Raw genomic sequence first — 18,219 nt, forward strand, 5'->3', positions numbered from 1 at the left:
TGGCTATAGACAAACTTAGACGTGCAAGTAGAAAACCAAAATTTAGGCTACATTTAGCTTAAATGTAGGGTCAACTTAGAGGATGTGTTCTATTTTTACTCAAAATCGCACTTAATGAATAATAGAACATGAGATAAAAGACAAGAAATAAACTCTGTAGTGTCTAAACCTGCCTCTAGAATTTAGACCAAACACCATACATTTGTCATATTTCAGTACTTTTTTGGTATCCTTTACCTGTTTTGGAGTGCTCAAAATCACAAAAGAGAAGAATTCTAAATTAGAAAACGAGAAGACTCTGGGAATAGTCACAAAAATAGAGATCTTGACTAAGTTACTAAGTCTTCAGGACTTTCCATAGAAGGCAAATGATGGGAAATTTTGGGATTCATGTTATGGCAATGGGTAGTTGGGTTCAGGTTTGAGATGGAGTTGTTGTTGAAGATTTTTTTTCTCTTTTTTTAATACAATTAAATCTTTATTTATTTATTTATTAGAGACCTGGTCTTGTCACTCTGTAGCCCAGCTAGCCTCAAATCCTCCTGTCTCCGATGCTCAAGGTCTAGGACTAGAGAGGCATATGCCCCCATACACAAATGAACTTTTCTTTTTTTTGTTTTGTTTTTCGAGAAAGGGTTTCTCAGGTCGAGAAAGGCTGACCTGGAACTTTATAGACCGGGGAGGCCTTGAACCCAAAGACCCACCTGCCTCTGTCTATTGAGTTCTGGGATTAAAGGCGTGTGCCACCACTGCCAGGTGAACTTTCAGTTTTTGACAGTAGCAGTTTCAGTCGATATATGTATAGGGAATTTAAAGTTTTAATGAATAAATTTAGAAAACAGTAATAGTAAACCATAGCACTTTTATTGCAGCTTCATATAGTATTTTATAATTTTAATGATTCATTGGAATCAGCTTACTTGGAAAGGATTTCCTGCTGGCAACCCCAAAAATGTAGTTGCACTATACTCCGGATTAATAAACAGGGAAAGGAAGAGATAAAAATAATCAGGTAATCTTCCAATCTCAGTTTTAGCCAAAACAGCAATTTTTTCATGGGAATCTTTGCATTTAAGTATATATTTTCCAAAGGAGTAATAGTAGGTCATTAATTAAAATTGGAATGTTGAAGCAAATCTACTGTTTGAAAGGTTTATAAATGACTAGCTATTTCGAATATAGAATATAGGAAGTGTTGGCTTTCTTTGATTGGCATTCTTTATGTTTGCTATACAGTGTGCTTATTATTGAAATTTTCCAATCGTCATAAGTAATCATTATATTATGAATTATTTTACTTTTACCCAGATGGTACAAATATAAAGATTGCTGTATTTTCTCCATTTAACTTTGTTGGTTCTGCTTCTATATAAAGTTACCAAAATAAAAACAAAGTCCTGCAACATTAAAAGTGCAAATACTTTTATTTAACGGAGACATAATTGTTCGTCCAAATTTACTGTGGATTTTTATTTTAATTATTAATCCCGTTAGCTCGAGCATGCTAATGTTCTCTTACAGAGCCACACCCTACCCCACGCTGTGCATTTTCAAATAGTTTTGATTTTGGATAAGCGTTGAAGCTTAATGTCTTATTTCTCTCAAAGTAATTTAAGGATATCTTTAGAAAGTTGCTGAGAGGTATTTACCCAGATAAATGATTATTATTTAAGGTGACAACACAGCTTTTTCAATAGATTATTTTAGCTCCACAAGTATATATCATGGACGATTTTATTTAACATGTACTTACTTTTATCCAGATGGTATCTGAGCTGGTCAGCTTTTCATCAATGTGGCAAATACCTCAGTCAAACCGTTTCATCTCAGAGGTTTTAGTTCAAGGTCAGCTGAATCCTGTACATGGAAGGCAAGGTAGACTATCACAGTGCTGAGAGCATCTGATAGACACTGCTTACATCACAGTGTCTAAGAGCAGGGGAGAGACCGGTGCCCAAGGTATATTTTCCAGCGCACACCTCAGTGACCTCCTCCCATCATTTCTTTCTACTACTACTTGCCCCTAGTAAATACAGACATTCTAGTTTGGAATTAAAGTAATTCTGAACAGATGGGAATACTTTAAAAGACTGAAGGGTAGAAAAAAGAAAGATATAATGCAGACACTACCAGAAGGTAGGCAGCAGGGAAGGCAAGGACTTCGAAACTTACCATTCAACATTAATCATTTTTAGCTTTAGCAGCAGAGTGAGTACAGTCAGAATCTCTGGGTCCTTTGGTTCTTCAATAACTGGAACTTTCTTCTTTGCTTAATATAGTCCCTGGGTATCTTTGTCCACCCACGCCTACTCCTGTCCTAAACCTGTGGCTTCTTTGATACATTCTAGCAATTAATTAGTAAAGTATGTAGATAGCAGTCAAGTAGGACTTCCAACTATAAACGTTTTATGTGAAAATCAGGACGTTCTTTCCATTCCCCTGCCAGCCATTGCCTCTCTTGCCAACAAATTTCTTTTTTCATCTTCGGTTCCATATGTTGCATTATCATTATTTTTTTTCAAGACAAGTTTTTTGTGTAGCCTTGGGTGTCCTGGAACTTGCAATGAAGACCAGATTGGCATCTAACTCAGAGATCTGCCCGCCTCTGCCCCCCGATAAAGGTGTGCGCCACCACTGCCTGGCGCGTTCTCCAGTTTTTAGTCTACTAGCTGTTTACATTACTGTTCTACCACTGCATAACATATTACTCTCAGAATCCTGCCCTTCATATTACTTATGCTACCATGGAGTATGGATTTTTCTGTGCTTGCATATGAATATGAACATAAGACAGTGGTTCTATGTCAGAAGTGGTCATAGCTGTAATTGTTCATATCTCTATAGGTATGTTGTTAGACCATATGTATCTCTGTAGCTCTGTTAGGGAAATTTTCAAAATAGAATATTACAATGTAGTAATCTGTGAGCAACATTTGAGATAGATTATAACAAGGCTGTATATGTGAGTTATCTATGAAGAAATATATTGCATATTTTGTATTCAAGTTTATGGAAACAAACTAAGAAGATACACAAGTCCATATAATCTTACTGTGTGAAAGATATTTACGTACATGTGTATAACTACACATGTGAAGCGTTATTTCCCTAGAGAAATGTGTTGTTCACATTGTTGTGTTTTTTTCTTACTTGGCCGGATTTCAGATTTGGTTGCCATCTGCATACATTTACATACATAAATGAAGTATGTAACTTAGTATACAGTGTCTACTGCTATCAGTCTTTAGTTGTAACTTCCACAAGGTTAAACAGAAATTGGTAGGAAAAGAGGTGTTTTAGGCCCACCAAGAAATAGAAAAATTATGCACCCAAGTATCAGTGAATTCATTTGATGAACTCATACGACCGCCTGTAGTAGTCAGTAAGAAAATTTGCATTTCTATAAGTTATTTAGGAATATTTATACTAAGAATAAGAATCAAGAAGATTATCTATGTCGTCTCTGTTGTCCTATACTAAGACTGCCTTCAGTTGTGCTTAGGTATTTTCCACCTGACCGTTTTTCTCCATGTTCTAGACTTAAAGTTTTAGATGTGTTTCTGTATATAATATACCTTTCCCTTTGGGTGATTCCGTCCCATTTCTGTCCTCCAGGGACATCCAATAGGAGGATTAAATATCTCTTAGTTGTCCTTATTTCTTTGGGATATACTGAGATCATTATAGGATGTGGCTCACTTCGAATAGAAGCATGAATCTAATGGAAATTCTGAATGAAAATAGTTTAGGAACACTACGGAAGTAATCCTGGACTAGGAGATTGAGAGCAATTTTTACTACTCAGCACTATGAAACTAGATTAATCAACTTCTCTGAGTTCAGAATTTTTAATCTCTGCAATGAGAATACTGGAAAAGATAGTTTCTAGAGAATCTACCAGTTCTAAAAATCATGTTTTCCACCCAGGCAGTAGTAGTTCATGCTTTTAATTCCAGCAATCATGAGGCAGACACAGGCCAGCCTAGTCTACAGAGTGAGTTCCAGAACAGGCTCCAAAGCTACACAGAGAAACCCTGTCTCGAAAAAGCAAACAGACAAACAAAAAAAAATCTTTTCCTACTTTTGAAGCTATAGAATTCTGTGTTGTAGGAGTTGTCCAAGAATGTTCTTTCTCTCTGTGGCCTTGACCAAGAACCATCATTGTCTTCTGGCTATTTTGTCTCTGAGATGCACATTTCATAGTTACTTAAGTAATTAGTATTCATAAAATACTTGGAATATCCTTTAGATACATTGTCCTTCTGTCTTATACAGTGCTATATAATAACATTCAAGTGTTCTGTAAATGAAATTAAGGCTTCCTGTGATAGGACTGAGGAACATTTACAAATCTTAGTATTAAAGTAGTGTTTTGCTGAATCTTAGTAAAATTATATTTTGAAAGCATATTTAATCATTTTATTTTGTATATATATGTGCACTTTTTTTGTTCTGGGATATAATGCCAATTATAACTACACTCTATATTTGCTATTAGACTCTCTGCTAAGAGAGTGAAATCTAGTAAACTTTGATACTGCTAATTTGTAGTGGGACAATTTTACCTGAGTGAAGTTTATTTCCAAATGATATATGAGAAATGGTGTTGTTTAGTAGATTAAAATAGACAATTATTCACAGACCATATTTCTACTTAATCATTTCTTATGTCCTTGGGATAATGCTTATTTGCGTGTGACAGTTACAAAGTTGATTGGAACTTATTAAACCCAAAACCTAGAATTGAATGTAAATAAATGCTCACAATCATGTCTAACAAGTTGTGGGTTTAGAGTCTTAAAGAATGGTAAAAATGGGATGTAAGGAAACAGTTTCAGTTGGTTTCTTCTCACTTTGAAAAACTATTAAAATAATTCTATTTAACACAAGTCTCTCAGAAATCTAGATTGAAAATTGACATAGTTGATTTTGATTGGCTTCTTGGCACTTAGTGGTATTAGACAACAGTGTCTGTTTGCTAAGTTTTTCTTTTAGTCAGTTGATTATTGAGAGTAGAATGATACCTTGAGGAGATTTGTAAGAAAGTGATCATCAACTGTATACTTTAGAAAGTTGTAAAACTCTCATCCTATTTTCGATTCGGCAACCTTAAGGTGTCTTTCTGGGCAGATAACTACTAGAAAAAACTGGTTAGGTACAATTCTGGGAGTAACTGTTCTCAGAAGGTGAAATCACATTTGCAATTATTGCTTTGTAGAATTGTCATAAGCATAAAATTCCTTTCTAAAATATACTTTTTTTAAAACTACATACAGCTAATATATTGCTACTTTTGTTTAATTTTTTTTTTTTTTTGGTTTTTTCGAGACAGGGTTTCTCTGTGGTTTTGGAGCCTGTCCTGGAACTAGCTCTTGTAGACCAGGCTGGTCTCGAACTCCCAGAGATCCGCCTGCCTCTGCCTCCCGAGTGCTGGGATTAAAGGCGTGCGCCACCACCGCCCGGCCCTAATGTTTTAAAATGTCTGCACGTGCTTCGGATTTTGCAAATTTGTTAGAAACTCATTTTGGAATGAGTCATTCCAAGGTGGATGTATACATGTATATGTGTCTCTATACATGCTTGTCTGTGCATGTTTTTTCATGTACTTTCCCTTCTCTCACTTTCTAACAACTTGCCTTGCCGTTTCTGAGGCCTTTTTGCTAGATACCTTAAAATTTTCCAAAGTGAGATACTGACTAGGATATATTTGTATTTGTGAATTTTTTAAAAATCGAGTATGTTTTGGCTGCTAAGATGTTGACGAATATTCTTTTCTTTGATTCATTTAAAGATTTCTCTGAGAGAGTTTTGTGTTGAGTTCTAAAAGAAGTTGGAAATATAATTTTCTGGCTTTTTTTGAGAAGTAGGTAATGTGTTATAGAATAAAAATTACACAGAAGGTATTGATGGCTGATGTTAATTTAATATTTATAAGGTTTGTGGATTACTGGCCAGTTCTTCAAAATAAACCTTGTCTTTCCAGATACTAATGTACATGTAAATACCACTTCTATGTCTGTATTTATACCTCATAGAAAATGGATTTTGCTTCTATAATGAACTAAATTTTAAAAAGAAGTTGTGATTATTCTAGTTGATTTTATGCTGTATTTCTGGTGTATTAAATGATGATGTGTTTAGGATTTTTGAAAATAGTTTTTTATTATAGAAAAATTCATCTGTAGTTTTTTGGTTTGTTTGTTTGTTTTTATGCAAAAGAAAAATCTTTTTAAAGGACTTAGTCTTGGTCCTTAGAAACCAGGGGCAATTTAGAAAGAATCTCTGAAAGTCAAAATTTTGGGCTGGAGGTGTAAGTTTATTGTTCATTGTTAGAAACTGAATATAAGAATAAATATGAGCTCTTTGTTGTGGTGGTTATTGTTTTTAAAAGGTAGTGACTTTTATGTTATTGGTGGTCTGCCTTTAGTAAGTATGCATTGATAGAGACAAGATAGTTTTATTTTTAGTAGAAATGGGTGATAGGAAGGTAGATATTTAGACAGAAACTTGCTCATGTGAGAAGTAATATTTTGCAGCTTATAAAAATGAGTCTCACATAGTATTGATTTATCCTATTTTTACTTTTGAAAATCGCATAGAAAATTGGTGAATTTATTTTGCTGCTTTCACTAAAAGTGCAAAATACCCAATCACTTTGGGATTATTTACAACACTGTTTTCAGGCGGTATTTTAAAACAATGCAGATGAACCCTTTATTTGACATTGCTTTCATGGAATACTTCAAGCTGCTTTTACAGCAGCTTTAATTTTTGGAACCTCTTTGACACTCGCTAATCCCAAGAGGTTACTGGACCGCTGCTGAGCTGTGGAGTGGTCCCTGCTGGACACCTGCTTGGCCAGCAGTGTCAGTCTTTCCGCTAGACAATTTGTGAGCTGTTTGGGGGAGGAGGAGGAGTAAGGGGGGTGAGCGGGAGGAGAAAAGGGGGAAAAGGGGAGGGCAGTATTGAATTAGATTGTTGATAGCGTCCCCTCCGAGGGCTGCTATTAAGAGCGCGCTATTCTGTACTTCTCTGCTGCAGAAGCCAGAGAGATATTCGTGTTACCACAGCATGTTGTAGATGTATGAGGTTTTGCTCATCCCGGCTTGGAAATAAAAATAGGGAAAGGAGTGCAACTTGAATCAGAAGCTACTAGAAGAGTGCTCAGAGTTCTTCAGCAGTTTATATTTGCTCTGACATTTTGCTTTCTTCTAACTGGAAAACAGAGGACCTGGCATTTTTTAACTGGGCTTTTCTCATAATGGCATTCTTGTATTGTGTGGTCAGAGCTTGCACAGAAGGAAAGCAGGCTGCTGAACTTACTCACTGATCTCTATTAGCTGTGGCCTAAGGCTATGCTGAGGTTTATATCCCATTTGTATTGTTGCAGCTCAAAAGAAGAATGTTCAGAGGATGACAAATGTATTCTGAGTAGGTATGTTGTTTCATTCTTATATGGAACCCATCTATTTTTTTCCTGCTACTGTTGGTCAGAAATCAGGTTAATAGGTACAGAACATAGTACAATGCTGCAGTATCCCTGTTAAGGTAGAACAATGGTATTGCAAGCTTTTTTAAAGCACCATAGCTGCTTTTATTAAGTAAAGCTGTATTGTGTACTATGCACAGTACAGGGCGCGCACACACACACGCTGCAGTCAACACTTTCCTAACGAGGTGGCACTATTGTGAGTTGGAAGGATAGAATCATCTTATTGCTTTAGGGGACAGGAGGATTTAAAGGAGGTACCTTTCAGTCCTATTGTAGAGATTGGAATCGTCGGTTTAGGGGCACTGGCAGAATCTTTCGCTTGTTCTCCGCGGCTGCCGTGTCAGTCCACGGTGGAATGGAAGTCCTAGTTGGTAGTCTGTTATGGAAACGCTGTTTACTGTTATTGTAATACCGTGGTGACAACATGCCTTTGAAATGGAAAACGAGCTCTCCTGCTCTCTGGAAATTCTCAGTTCCTGTGCTTAAAACATCCAGGTCAACTCCACTTTCTCCAGCATACATGTAAGTGAGAAAAAATAGGATGTTAAAGTGGGATTTCATTCATGAATCTGCCGTGTGGTAAAACGTGGGAGGGGGATTGCAAATGCACCATCCCCCAACTGACAAGATTGAGAAACAAAAAAAGAAAAAAAAACAAAACCAAACAAAAAAAACCCTCAAGCTTGCTTGCATGTAAAGATTCTGGCATGCCCACATTACCATTGTTTTTGTTTTCTAGAGTTTGTTTTTACTTCAAGTGTTATAAATGCAAATCTAATCATTGCTCTGCAGGTATAGCCAAGGGATTGTATAAGGAAACTAATATTTAGCATGTGATATTTGAGATTTTTATATATCTGAAATACTGTGATTTCTTTTGTGTGATGGCTTAAAATCTGCTGATGTTTGATGTTTGTGATATGCTAAGTATGAAAATGTTTGTGTATTATTTTGGATGGATTTGAAACATTCATAGTTCATCAAATGAGTCTTTCAGCCAAGACTTCTACTTTCTAGTTCTGTATAAATATTAATGAATGAGTGATATTACATCTTTCTCAATTTTCATTCATGTTGTGATAAGTTCAGAATCAGGTGGCCCTTGCTTCTATGGCAGTTTTTCCTACATTCAGAGGTTGAAAAGTGTGTTCTACAAACAGCTGTTCTGGAAATGTATTTTAATTAAGTAGCTAGAGAAGCGCATTGAAAAATATGTTTGGAATTAAGAAAATACTTTAAATCTTTAAACTGTAGCTTAAAAACAAAATCCAGGAGATACGATGAAGTGTTCTTTGGAAGTATTGCTTGGAATCCTGTTCTTCTAGAGGAGGGATGAGTGAAGGAAATCTTTTGGTTAATAGCGGTGTTTGAACTCTGAAAGTTCCCTTCAAAATCTTTTTAGCAGTCCGAATGTGAAAATCCTTCTTGCTTTAGGGGAAACGTGTGTTTAGAAGGCTGTTTTAAACTTAGTTTCTAGAGAAACTCAGATAAGATACAGTGGCCAGCTCCTTGGAAAGACACTCCTCAGCTGCTGAGGAAGTATGTTCCTGCCTCCCCTGGACCCTATCTGCTTCCCTAGAAAGCAAGGAAAGAAATGAGGATCGTTCAGAATCATTATTAGGTCATTTTTCATGAGCCTCCATGTTTGTGTTCGAATTATTTTATCGGGTTGGGTTGTAGACTCCTTTTTCCTTTGGTGAAGTGCAGTCATGTAGGGGATGCTTGTGAAAAGACAGCAGCTATATTTGTTTTTCAAATGCTATACTTAGTAAAAGCACAAACTAATGGAAGGTGACAATTTGTGGAGCTCCTTCCAATTATTTGAAAAAACAGAATGGCTTCCTGATTTTAAGAATCTTAGCTAATGAGAAATGATTAAATGTATACCAAAAGCCACTTGACTATATACAAAACAAAACCCTGCAAAGATCGCTAGGTTACAAATGAATAATAGTAATTAATGTTTATAGTATTTTTGCTTTACTTCACTGTTCAGATGAAAATAGTGTATTTCCTTTTGTAGGTGTTTGCCCTTTTTTGAGATGTTATATATGAAATACATGCCCATATTTTATTAATTCTTACTAGCCAGAAGCTCAGATACAAAGTAATACAAAATTTTAATGAACATCATTCTTCCATTAAGAATTCATTTATCTGTTTGACCTGGTGTAGAAACGAAAACTAGAAAATACTGTGATCTTACAGTGGTGAGTGCTATTTACTAGTAGTACGCCTGGGTAGGATGGAATGATAGGTTTGAAGAGCTAAAGGTTAGGCTAGACTATTTGGACTGGTACCAGGAAATATTATTAAATTGATCCCAGCTTGCTTTTCTTTATAAATGCATTACTACCACATATTAACTGAATATACATGGAGAGAAAGAATGTTTAATATGGAAAAGACTCACTTGGGGAGTCTGTAAGTTGTTTACCTTTTAACTTTTAGGTCACAATTCATTGACTCATTTGGCCCAAAATAAGAAGCCATCTTGGTTACTTTGTGTTTTTAATCAGTGCTTTATACTCTAAAATCTTTTCTGTACACAAATGATGTTTAAGTTTAGCATAAACTTTAACCCTCCAAATGATAAAAAAATAAGTTAGATTACTGGATCAGGTACCAATATTTGTTCTTAAACTTGTTTGAATGGCATTAAATCCTGGGTTTTGTTGCTGTAGCTCTTTAAAGTCTTTGTATTGCAATGGAATAGTTAAATTCTGACACATTGGTGTATTGTGATCTATTGGACATTGAGCTATAAAATCCTATCTTAGAATTTCAGGTAATATTTTGATTAATCTGGAATCTAGAATTATTCACAGTTGATGGACAGTGTCTTCATACGTGTGCCTGTGCAACCCAAACAATGCTTTTCAATGTTCTATCATTATGTAGTGGGATTTGTCAAATACATTTTACATGACTTTGATTGGAAACAAGTGTTTTCACCAAGAATTGAACTGCTAAAACCAGGTGTCCTTAGTTCTAGTGCCAGTGTACTGTAGGAATTAAGCAGGTATATCCGAAAGTGAAGGCTCTACCATTGTCTTTCCAAACCCAGCTTCAGTGCTGTTTAGCTCCAGCTTTGCTTTGGTGCTGGTCAAGGCTGCTATGCCAGCATCAGCTACAGTACAGAGCATTTGATTCATTGTAAACCTTGAACAGAAATAGTGGTTTTATTCCTTGTAGATTTTATAGTTCATGTTTGTTTTCCTTTTGTAGATAGTTGAAATGTTTTATGTAGCATAAAATACATTTTCAACTGCGTTGTAATGTGTTGGGTGGAGACAAGAGATCTAGGATAATTATTTGGCCCTGTTTACTGAATAGACATAGTCTTCCTCTAGCTTCATGTTTGAACATGTGCAGAGTGATACACCAAACATCTGGATGTCTGGAGGAATTGTCTTAATAGAAACTGAGTCTTTGGTGTCATATTTGTGCTACTCGTCTGTTCAGCAATTAGTTGAAGTTCAACCTTAGCCTCAGGGAGGTTCTCCTAGTCAGTGGAAACCGCATTAGTAGAGACTGCTCCTGGCAGGTGCACACCATATAAATTCCCTTATCATTTGGCTTAAATGAATAAAGCTGAAAGAGCAACCACGGCTAAGGGGTTTGCCAGTGTTTTGGTATTCATTGTTTTAAGACAGCGAATGGTTCCTTCAGGCCAGTGTTTTAGGATTAATGCATTGTTAGATTCTGAAGGCACACTGAAACAGTATTAGTTCTAGCAATGTTTTCTTCTTTTCTTCACAAACAGCAAGTTTTATCAGTAACAGAAGTATGGCCAGAAGGAGGAAAATAATTAGGTAAGAATTAGATGGTGCATTGTAACAGTGTATTCTAGCAAGATGGATACTATGAGATCTTTTCCTTAGATTTTTACCTTTCTCAGGATAAAAGGTGACAGATAGAAGTAAACTAATTTAAACAAGAATAAATCTTATTTTCCCTTTGTCCCTATAATTGTAATTAGTTAGCTTTCTGTTTAAAATTGGTTGAATATGTAAACTGTTGTAATTCATAGCAATTTCTTTAATCAATAAAATTCAGTCCTTAGATTTCCTGAGGAAAACAGTTTACATACTATGTTAATTTGCCCCATTTCTGGATGATTCAAAAGACAGATATAACAAAAACATATATTTTATACTTTTGATATTTTCTTTCTTTTCTTTGCCCTAAGATTGTCCTCTACTAATTTGTAATACAAACCAAAACTTGGAGTTTGAGAACACTTTCTTAGCTACTGAAATACATAAAATAGTCTCAAATTAAGAAAGAATATTTAGAGGCAGGTGGATCTCTGTGAGTTCAAGGCTAGCATGGCCTACAAGAGCTAGTTCCAGGACAGTTTTCAAAATAACACAGAGGAAACCCTGTCTCAAAAACATAAACAAAAATAAAAACCAGAAAACTAAGAAAGATTATTTAATTGCTCTCACAGTTAGCACATAAACTTTTCTTATGTATCTGCTTGATTTGTTTTTGCCGCATAACAAAATGATGTTAATAGATAATGTAACTAATGCATTAGACTAATTTGTGTTGCTTTGTAACTCATGTGGCATGGTTGTTAGGGATTTGCACTGTCTTGATTTGCAGAGCGATTACCTTATCATTTATTAATAGAAAACCCCAGTGACCTTTGAGGTTATTTGGAGAAGTGACACTCCCTTTAATTAGTGCAGGCATCCCTCCTGTGATACTTCTCAAAGATGGCCCTCCATGTCCTCCTTGTCCATCGTCCCCAGAGCAGCACCTTCATTCATAGATGGCTCTTCTTTGTATTGTACAAATCAGTTTCTCATGCCAGTGGAGCCTCGTGGAGCTAGGAGAGTTAAAAAGTATTTCTTGAATGCAGCCAAGCTTGGAAACTGTCGGGTGTGTCATGGTTTCCATGCACTTTGTGCTCCAGTTGTTCTCAGGGTTTCTATGCTAGGCTGTATTGGGGGTCCTGGGAACGGGATGCAGTGCATGTAGTCCCGCTCGGGGAAGGCCGCCCTCTGCTTTAATGTTCACAAACTTTTCTTTTCGGAGGTTTATGATTAGACTGCATCTCCTCTTTATCAACGTTTATTCTTTTAGCTACTTAAGATATTTCATTCTTGCGTGTACCAGTAAGGCTAAAATTTTCTTGTCAATCCCATTGTGCATTTTTAAAGAAACGTCTCAAAGCCTTTTAACGAACTTGTGAGCAATACTGCACATATACAATGTATAAAAAGCTATCTTTCTTTCACTTTCAGATGTTTCGAAGAATTTTAATTGCTAAGAATTTATTTTGCTTCATTATTTTTATTCTTAAAGGATGCTGCTGCCCAGAACCCCTCCCTGCAAAGTGGCTGCCCATAATGGGGCCAGAGGCAGAATTGAAAATCTCCACACTGTCATGGAAAGTCGCAGTTACTAGGAATTACACCCATTCGTCTTTACAGAATATTTAGGCAAGATGTGTGTAGATCCAAATTTGAGAGAGGGAGGAATGAGAAAGTAGTAAGAGACTGGCACATATCTGTGTAAATAACTTTACTGCAGTGAAAGTTAACAGATAAGCACTGCAGGCGATATTTTCAGTTGAAAAGGCAGTTGGTGTATTACTGTATGTTTCTCCAAGTCTATCCCAAAAAGGGCATATAGCTGTTATTCTAGGTATTCAAAATACATACGACTTTTTCAGTCATCTTATAAGTTGAAACTATCACAAGTAAAAAAAAAATGGCTTCAGAACAGCTAACTCACATCTCTGACTACCATCACAGCACACTGTGAGGTCTGTAATGTGTCAATGTGAGCTGTAACTCTTGATTCTCCAGGCGTCCAAAGAGACAATCATATTGCATGTGGTTAATATAGGAAAAGGTCACAATTTGGAATGTTCGCTTCTGAATGTATATTCTGAATGTGTGTGTGTGTAAATCAGGAGCCACCATATTCTACATTAGTAGCACTCAGCAGTCACCGAGTGTGTTGCATGCCAAGAACAACTGCTGAGCATTAGACAGATACAGTCCTTGCAGTCAATCAGAATGACTATCCTTCATCTTCCATTCTGTTTTTATTCACGTTTTACGTCTGTGAAAAATCTGAACCAAGATAAGCATTAAGTACTTTCAATTTTGGTAAACTGATTTGAAGGCAATAAAAACACTACTGAAGAAAAATGGGTTTGAGTCTGATGGGGCACAAAGTAGAGATAGGTACCAAATTTTAAGATGCATACTACATAGTATTCAAAATAAATCAATTTATGCTTAAACCAGATACTATCATTTTAAACAACAAAATGGAAAGCCATCCTTCATGTTAGACAGAAAATAATTTATTGGTCAGATGCTTTTTATAACATGGTAGTAATCATAGCTTTCCAAGCAGCAATAGTTTCTTCTAAATTATGTAATGGAATTTTTGTTTAAAGTGACATTATATCATTTTCCATTACAGTAAAATATTTTTACTGACATAACTCACTATGATGAAGGTATCTATTTTTTACTCAGATTTTGACATTTATGGTCTACTAAGGTGAGAGCGTGCCCAACTTGTTTCAGAGTGCTGTGTAAAATGTGGTTCGGTGGAGAAGTGAAATAATATCCCTCATTAAGACAATAAAAATAGTTTAAAACTTTATCATGTATATCAGATGCTCTGAATTTCATATGAGAAGTTATCCCATTTAAAAAATCCTAGTTTAGCATGGTTAATAGAATTTATTGAGCGCTACTGTGAAAGTGCTAAGCCCCTTCCATGACTCTTCTCTTAAACTGCTTACATAGATGTATTCTCTCCTTCTTACAGTCAGAGACACAGAGTTTCAAGTAAGGTAACTAGCTTGTTCAGTATGATTTATCAAAATGCTAAATGAAGCCATGATTTAAACCCAGGGATACCTGAGTTCATAGCTTTTGTGCAGGCTTTCACATCTTCTAAATTAAGTTTCATGATCTTTGTGGTGCTTGGTATGGGATGCAGGCTTTGAAGATGCTGGGCAAGGTCTGTACCACTGAACTACCCCTCCAGATAATGTGCTTGCTCCCTTTTATTTCCTACTTTTAATTGGATAGTGCCTTAGTAGAATCAAAAGAAAGAAGGAGCCTGGTAACTGAGAGAACTTACCCACAGATTGCCAGCTAGAAAAGCTGTAGGAAAATACTGGGTAAACTTCCACTACTTGCTATTCTGATCTGTATTAACTATTGTCTCTTGTATTTCTTTGCTAAAACTGTTCATTTGGGTTTGAGTTTGTTTTTGAGACAGGGTCTCTTGGTGTAGCCCTGGTTAGCCTGGAACTAAACAATGTAGAACAAACTGGCCTGGAACTAACAAAGTTCTGCCTCCCAAGTGCTGAGAATACAGGTGTGTGCCACCACACTTGGCCTGTGTAATTTCTTAATGTGCTAGTCTACCCCAGTTCCCCGTGGAAACTAGCTACCATGGACAGTGCTATAGCTAGCATGCTCCTTTCAGCACTTTCCACGGGTACTTCTCTACTCAGGATGTTTAATATTTTCTTGAGGATAATATTATCCTCTTGCTCAGTTATATACAAGCACTCAATAAAGATTAAATCTCCCCATTTATTAGTTTTCTATTGCTTTACTATTGAGTCAATGTGTACTGGTGGCCTCAAGCATCACAAATGTATTATTTTACGGTTTAGTAGATCATAAGTTTGGGACTGGTCTCAGCAGGCTAAAATGCAAGTGTCAACAGGGCTGAGACTCTCTCTGGGGGGAAATCTGTTCCTGCTCATTTCCTGTCAGTGATTAAATGAAGTTCTCTGTGGGTGTAGGGCTAAGATCTCCATTGTCTTGCTGGCCATAGCTAAAGGAGAATTGCAGCTTCTGGAGTGGGAGGGAACGGCATTCCTTTGTTTTTGACTGTCCTCCATCTTAAAAGTCAACAAATTGAATTCCTTTTTTATTACTCTATGACCTACTCTGTTTCTTCATTTAAGTACCTATGTAATTAAATTTGGCCACCTGACCAATACAAGACAGTTTTGCTAGATCAAGGTCCAGAATATTAGTTTTTTTTTGGCCTTGAACATGTCCACATCCTTCTTTTATCTTTAACATGTTCACAAGTTTCTGGGATGTAAATCTTTTCAAGTGTCTACTCTAATGAATCTAGATCAGTAGTCATACTAGGCTTGTATAGGGATTGTAAGAAATTCTATTTAACCCAAGTGATATGCACTTTGCATTCTTACAACTAAGCTTTTTAATCTGAATAAGCTATATTTATCTCTGGGTAAATAATTTTCTTCCTGTGTATTACAGTAATTTAGATGTAACATAGGCAGCTCTCAAACCCTTGCAATAAGACTTAATGAAATTATTATTAAAAATAGAATTGTTCAGTTATAGCCTTATAATCTGGATTTGTGTTGAAAGCATCATGAGAACACTACACAAGAACTTTTTTGTGTTCTGATTCTTGCAAACATTGGAAAAATATTGATGACATCAATTTTGCAAGTAGACATAGTCACATAAAATACAGATAATAATATGAACATAAAATGCTAGTCATTAGAATTATATTATTTATTGGACGTCATAAAAAAAGACTATGGTGAAAAGATTTCCACACCTCATGTCTCATTTTTAAAATTAAGTAAGCAGTAGTCATATATCTTGGATTAAATAGTGCAACTCATTTCCTTAATAAGATTTGATTTAAGAAACAGAAGCATACAAAATGATTCTGTTGACATCAGTGCTGTTGAGAAATTCAGAGTGAGTGCATGGTGCAAGTCAGTTGATGTAGCTGCATTATTTCCTTGACAACCTAAACTATTCCACATTTCTAGTTGCCTTCAAAAAGCATTTAATGTTTTTCAATGAATTGTTCAAAATTGGTAGAAATAAAAAGTTTGATGGAAAACAATCACAACTAGAAGATTCTCACACATCTCTGGAAAGACATAAACCAGGGTTGCCGAGAGCCTTTTGGAAGGCCTTTATATGTGTCAGTTAAAAACACACTTACTTTGGGTTAAGACTCAACAAAATTGAATGTAATTAAAAAATTTTAATGTATTTTCGAATTGCCAAGCAACAGCATGTGTGATTGATTTTTTTTTTATGCCCTTTAGTGCTAGGTCTCCAGTAGGAAAATGAGAAAGTATTGAAATTTGAGTGTTCTTTAATTACCAATTATTGAATAAAGTTATAGCAGTGAAATAACAGCAGGAGAGTATAATCTGTCCTTTTGTTGCTGAGTTTTAAACCTGATTCTTCAAGTTGCTAAGGCCTGAAAAGTACTGTTACTAAACTTGAAGTCAAATGAAGAGACGTTCTGTACTCAGATCCAGTTATCTAGCCTCTACACACCTGTTGTAAGGAGGCTATTATGACCACCTTGACCGAAATAATCACACAGAAACTGTATTATCTGCAATACTATTTGGCCAATAGCTTAAGCATATTTTTAGCTTGCTCTTATATCTTAAACCCATCTCCATTAATCTAAGTAATTTGTTATCCTATATACTTTAAAATAATCACTTTTACTCTATTTCTGTTAATGCTTTAACCTAGCACTGATTTTTTTTCTACAATTTTTAGATCTTATTTTCTTGACTGTATTACAGTTAATGTTAAAGGCTAGTTCACAACAAAGCCTCAAATAGATCTCTCTTTATAGATATGTTCACTTGTATTCTCTCATGCTATAGTAAAATATTGTCCCAATTAAGTTGTTCTACCTTATTTTGAGTAGAAACGCAAGATAATTGAGAATGAAGTTTGAAGAATATATGCATGCTCTAAGTTGTAAACAGATTATCCCATTCATGATCTCTTAGCACAACTCCCTATAAAAGTGTTTCTGCATAATCATTTCTGAAAGGTTCATGACTCTAAAGAAGTTTGTGGACCTGTAACCAAAGTTTCATTTTAAATAGACTGGACATCTGGCTCATATTTTTCCGTAGTTATATTGTCAGAGTATATTTAAATTGATGCAGTTAGCGCCTGCTACTTTGGAAATGTTGTGTTATATTGTCATATCATTATAAACTTTGGCTTTGTTTCATGTAATTATAATTTCAGGTTGCATTTTTTAATAACTACTATTGTTTATTTATCAATTTATCTTTGGAAATGGCCAGATCTAGAACAAATAATCATTTTTTAAATGAATGTTTTATATGCTAAATAAAAATGAATACCCACAGGGCTGGAGAAAAGACTCATAAGTTAAGATCAGTTGTTGCTCTTCTAGAGGGCCTGAGTTAGATTCTCAGTATTTACATGGTAGCTAACATGTGATTTTCTTTGGGGCTTGCCAGCTGTGGGGAACTTGGCAGGACATAAACCCCAACAAACAGGCCCCTTCATGTTACAAGGTTGGTTGTTGGTTTACGTGAATTATACATAAAATTCATTAGTAGAAAATAGTAAGCATCTATTATAATTTTATGTAATTTAATCAACTAGTAATTATTTGTCTGACTATGATGACTTAGCAAGAAACTACCCTGTCTGATATTTGTATTTCTATTTCTTAATATGGAGATGCTCCATAAATGCTGAATATATGGCTGACCTTAGAGAGAGTAGTTTCTAGACTGTAACCCCGTATAGTTCCTCTTTACAACATAGTGTTGAACATATCCATTGGAGCATGTAGTACTACATCATTGTCTTATTAGATGATAAGTTGTGGCTCTCTTTTCTAGGAAAGAGACTACCCCCAAATCTGTATTCTGTGCA

At 35.6% G+C, this 18,219-nt stretch overlaps 1 protein-coding gene across 7 annotated transcripts in view; it reads left to right on the forward strand.

The window, feature by feature from the left end:
• Nucleotides 1–18,219, forward strand: part of Klhl13 (kelch like family member 13) — a 171,700-nt gene that overhangs the window by 105,563 nt on the left and 47,918 nt on the right. Inside the window, exon 1 of one of the 7 annotated variants that reach the window (XM_005368914.3) lies at nucleotides 7,036–7,435. The exons of 5 other annotated variants lie outside the window; for them this stretch is intronic. In XM_005368914.3, the coding sequence (XP_005368971.1) occupies nucleotides 7,356–7,435 (80 nt within the window). In that variant the 5' untranslated portion in view covers nucleotides 7,036–7,355. Of the gene's footprint in view, nucleotides 1–7,035; nucleotides 7,436–7,595; nucleotides 8,015–18,219 lie in introns of those variants that run through there. One more of the 7 variants, XM_005368913.3, reaches the window with a different exon arrangement.

This window comes from Microtus ochrogaster, unplaced genomic scaffold, assembly GCF_000317375.1.
Source record: "Microtus ochrogaster isolate Prairie Vole_2 unplaced genomic scaffold, MicOch1.0 UNK42, whole genome shotgun sequence".
NCBI lineage: Eukaryota > Metazoa > Chordata > Mammalia > Rodentia > Cricetidae > Microtus > Microtus ochrogaster.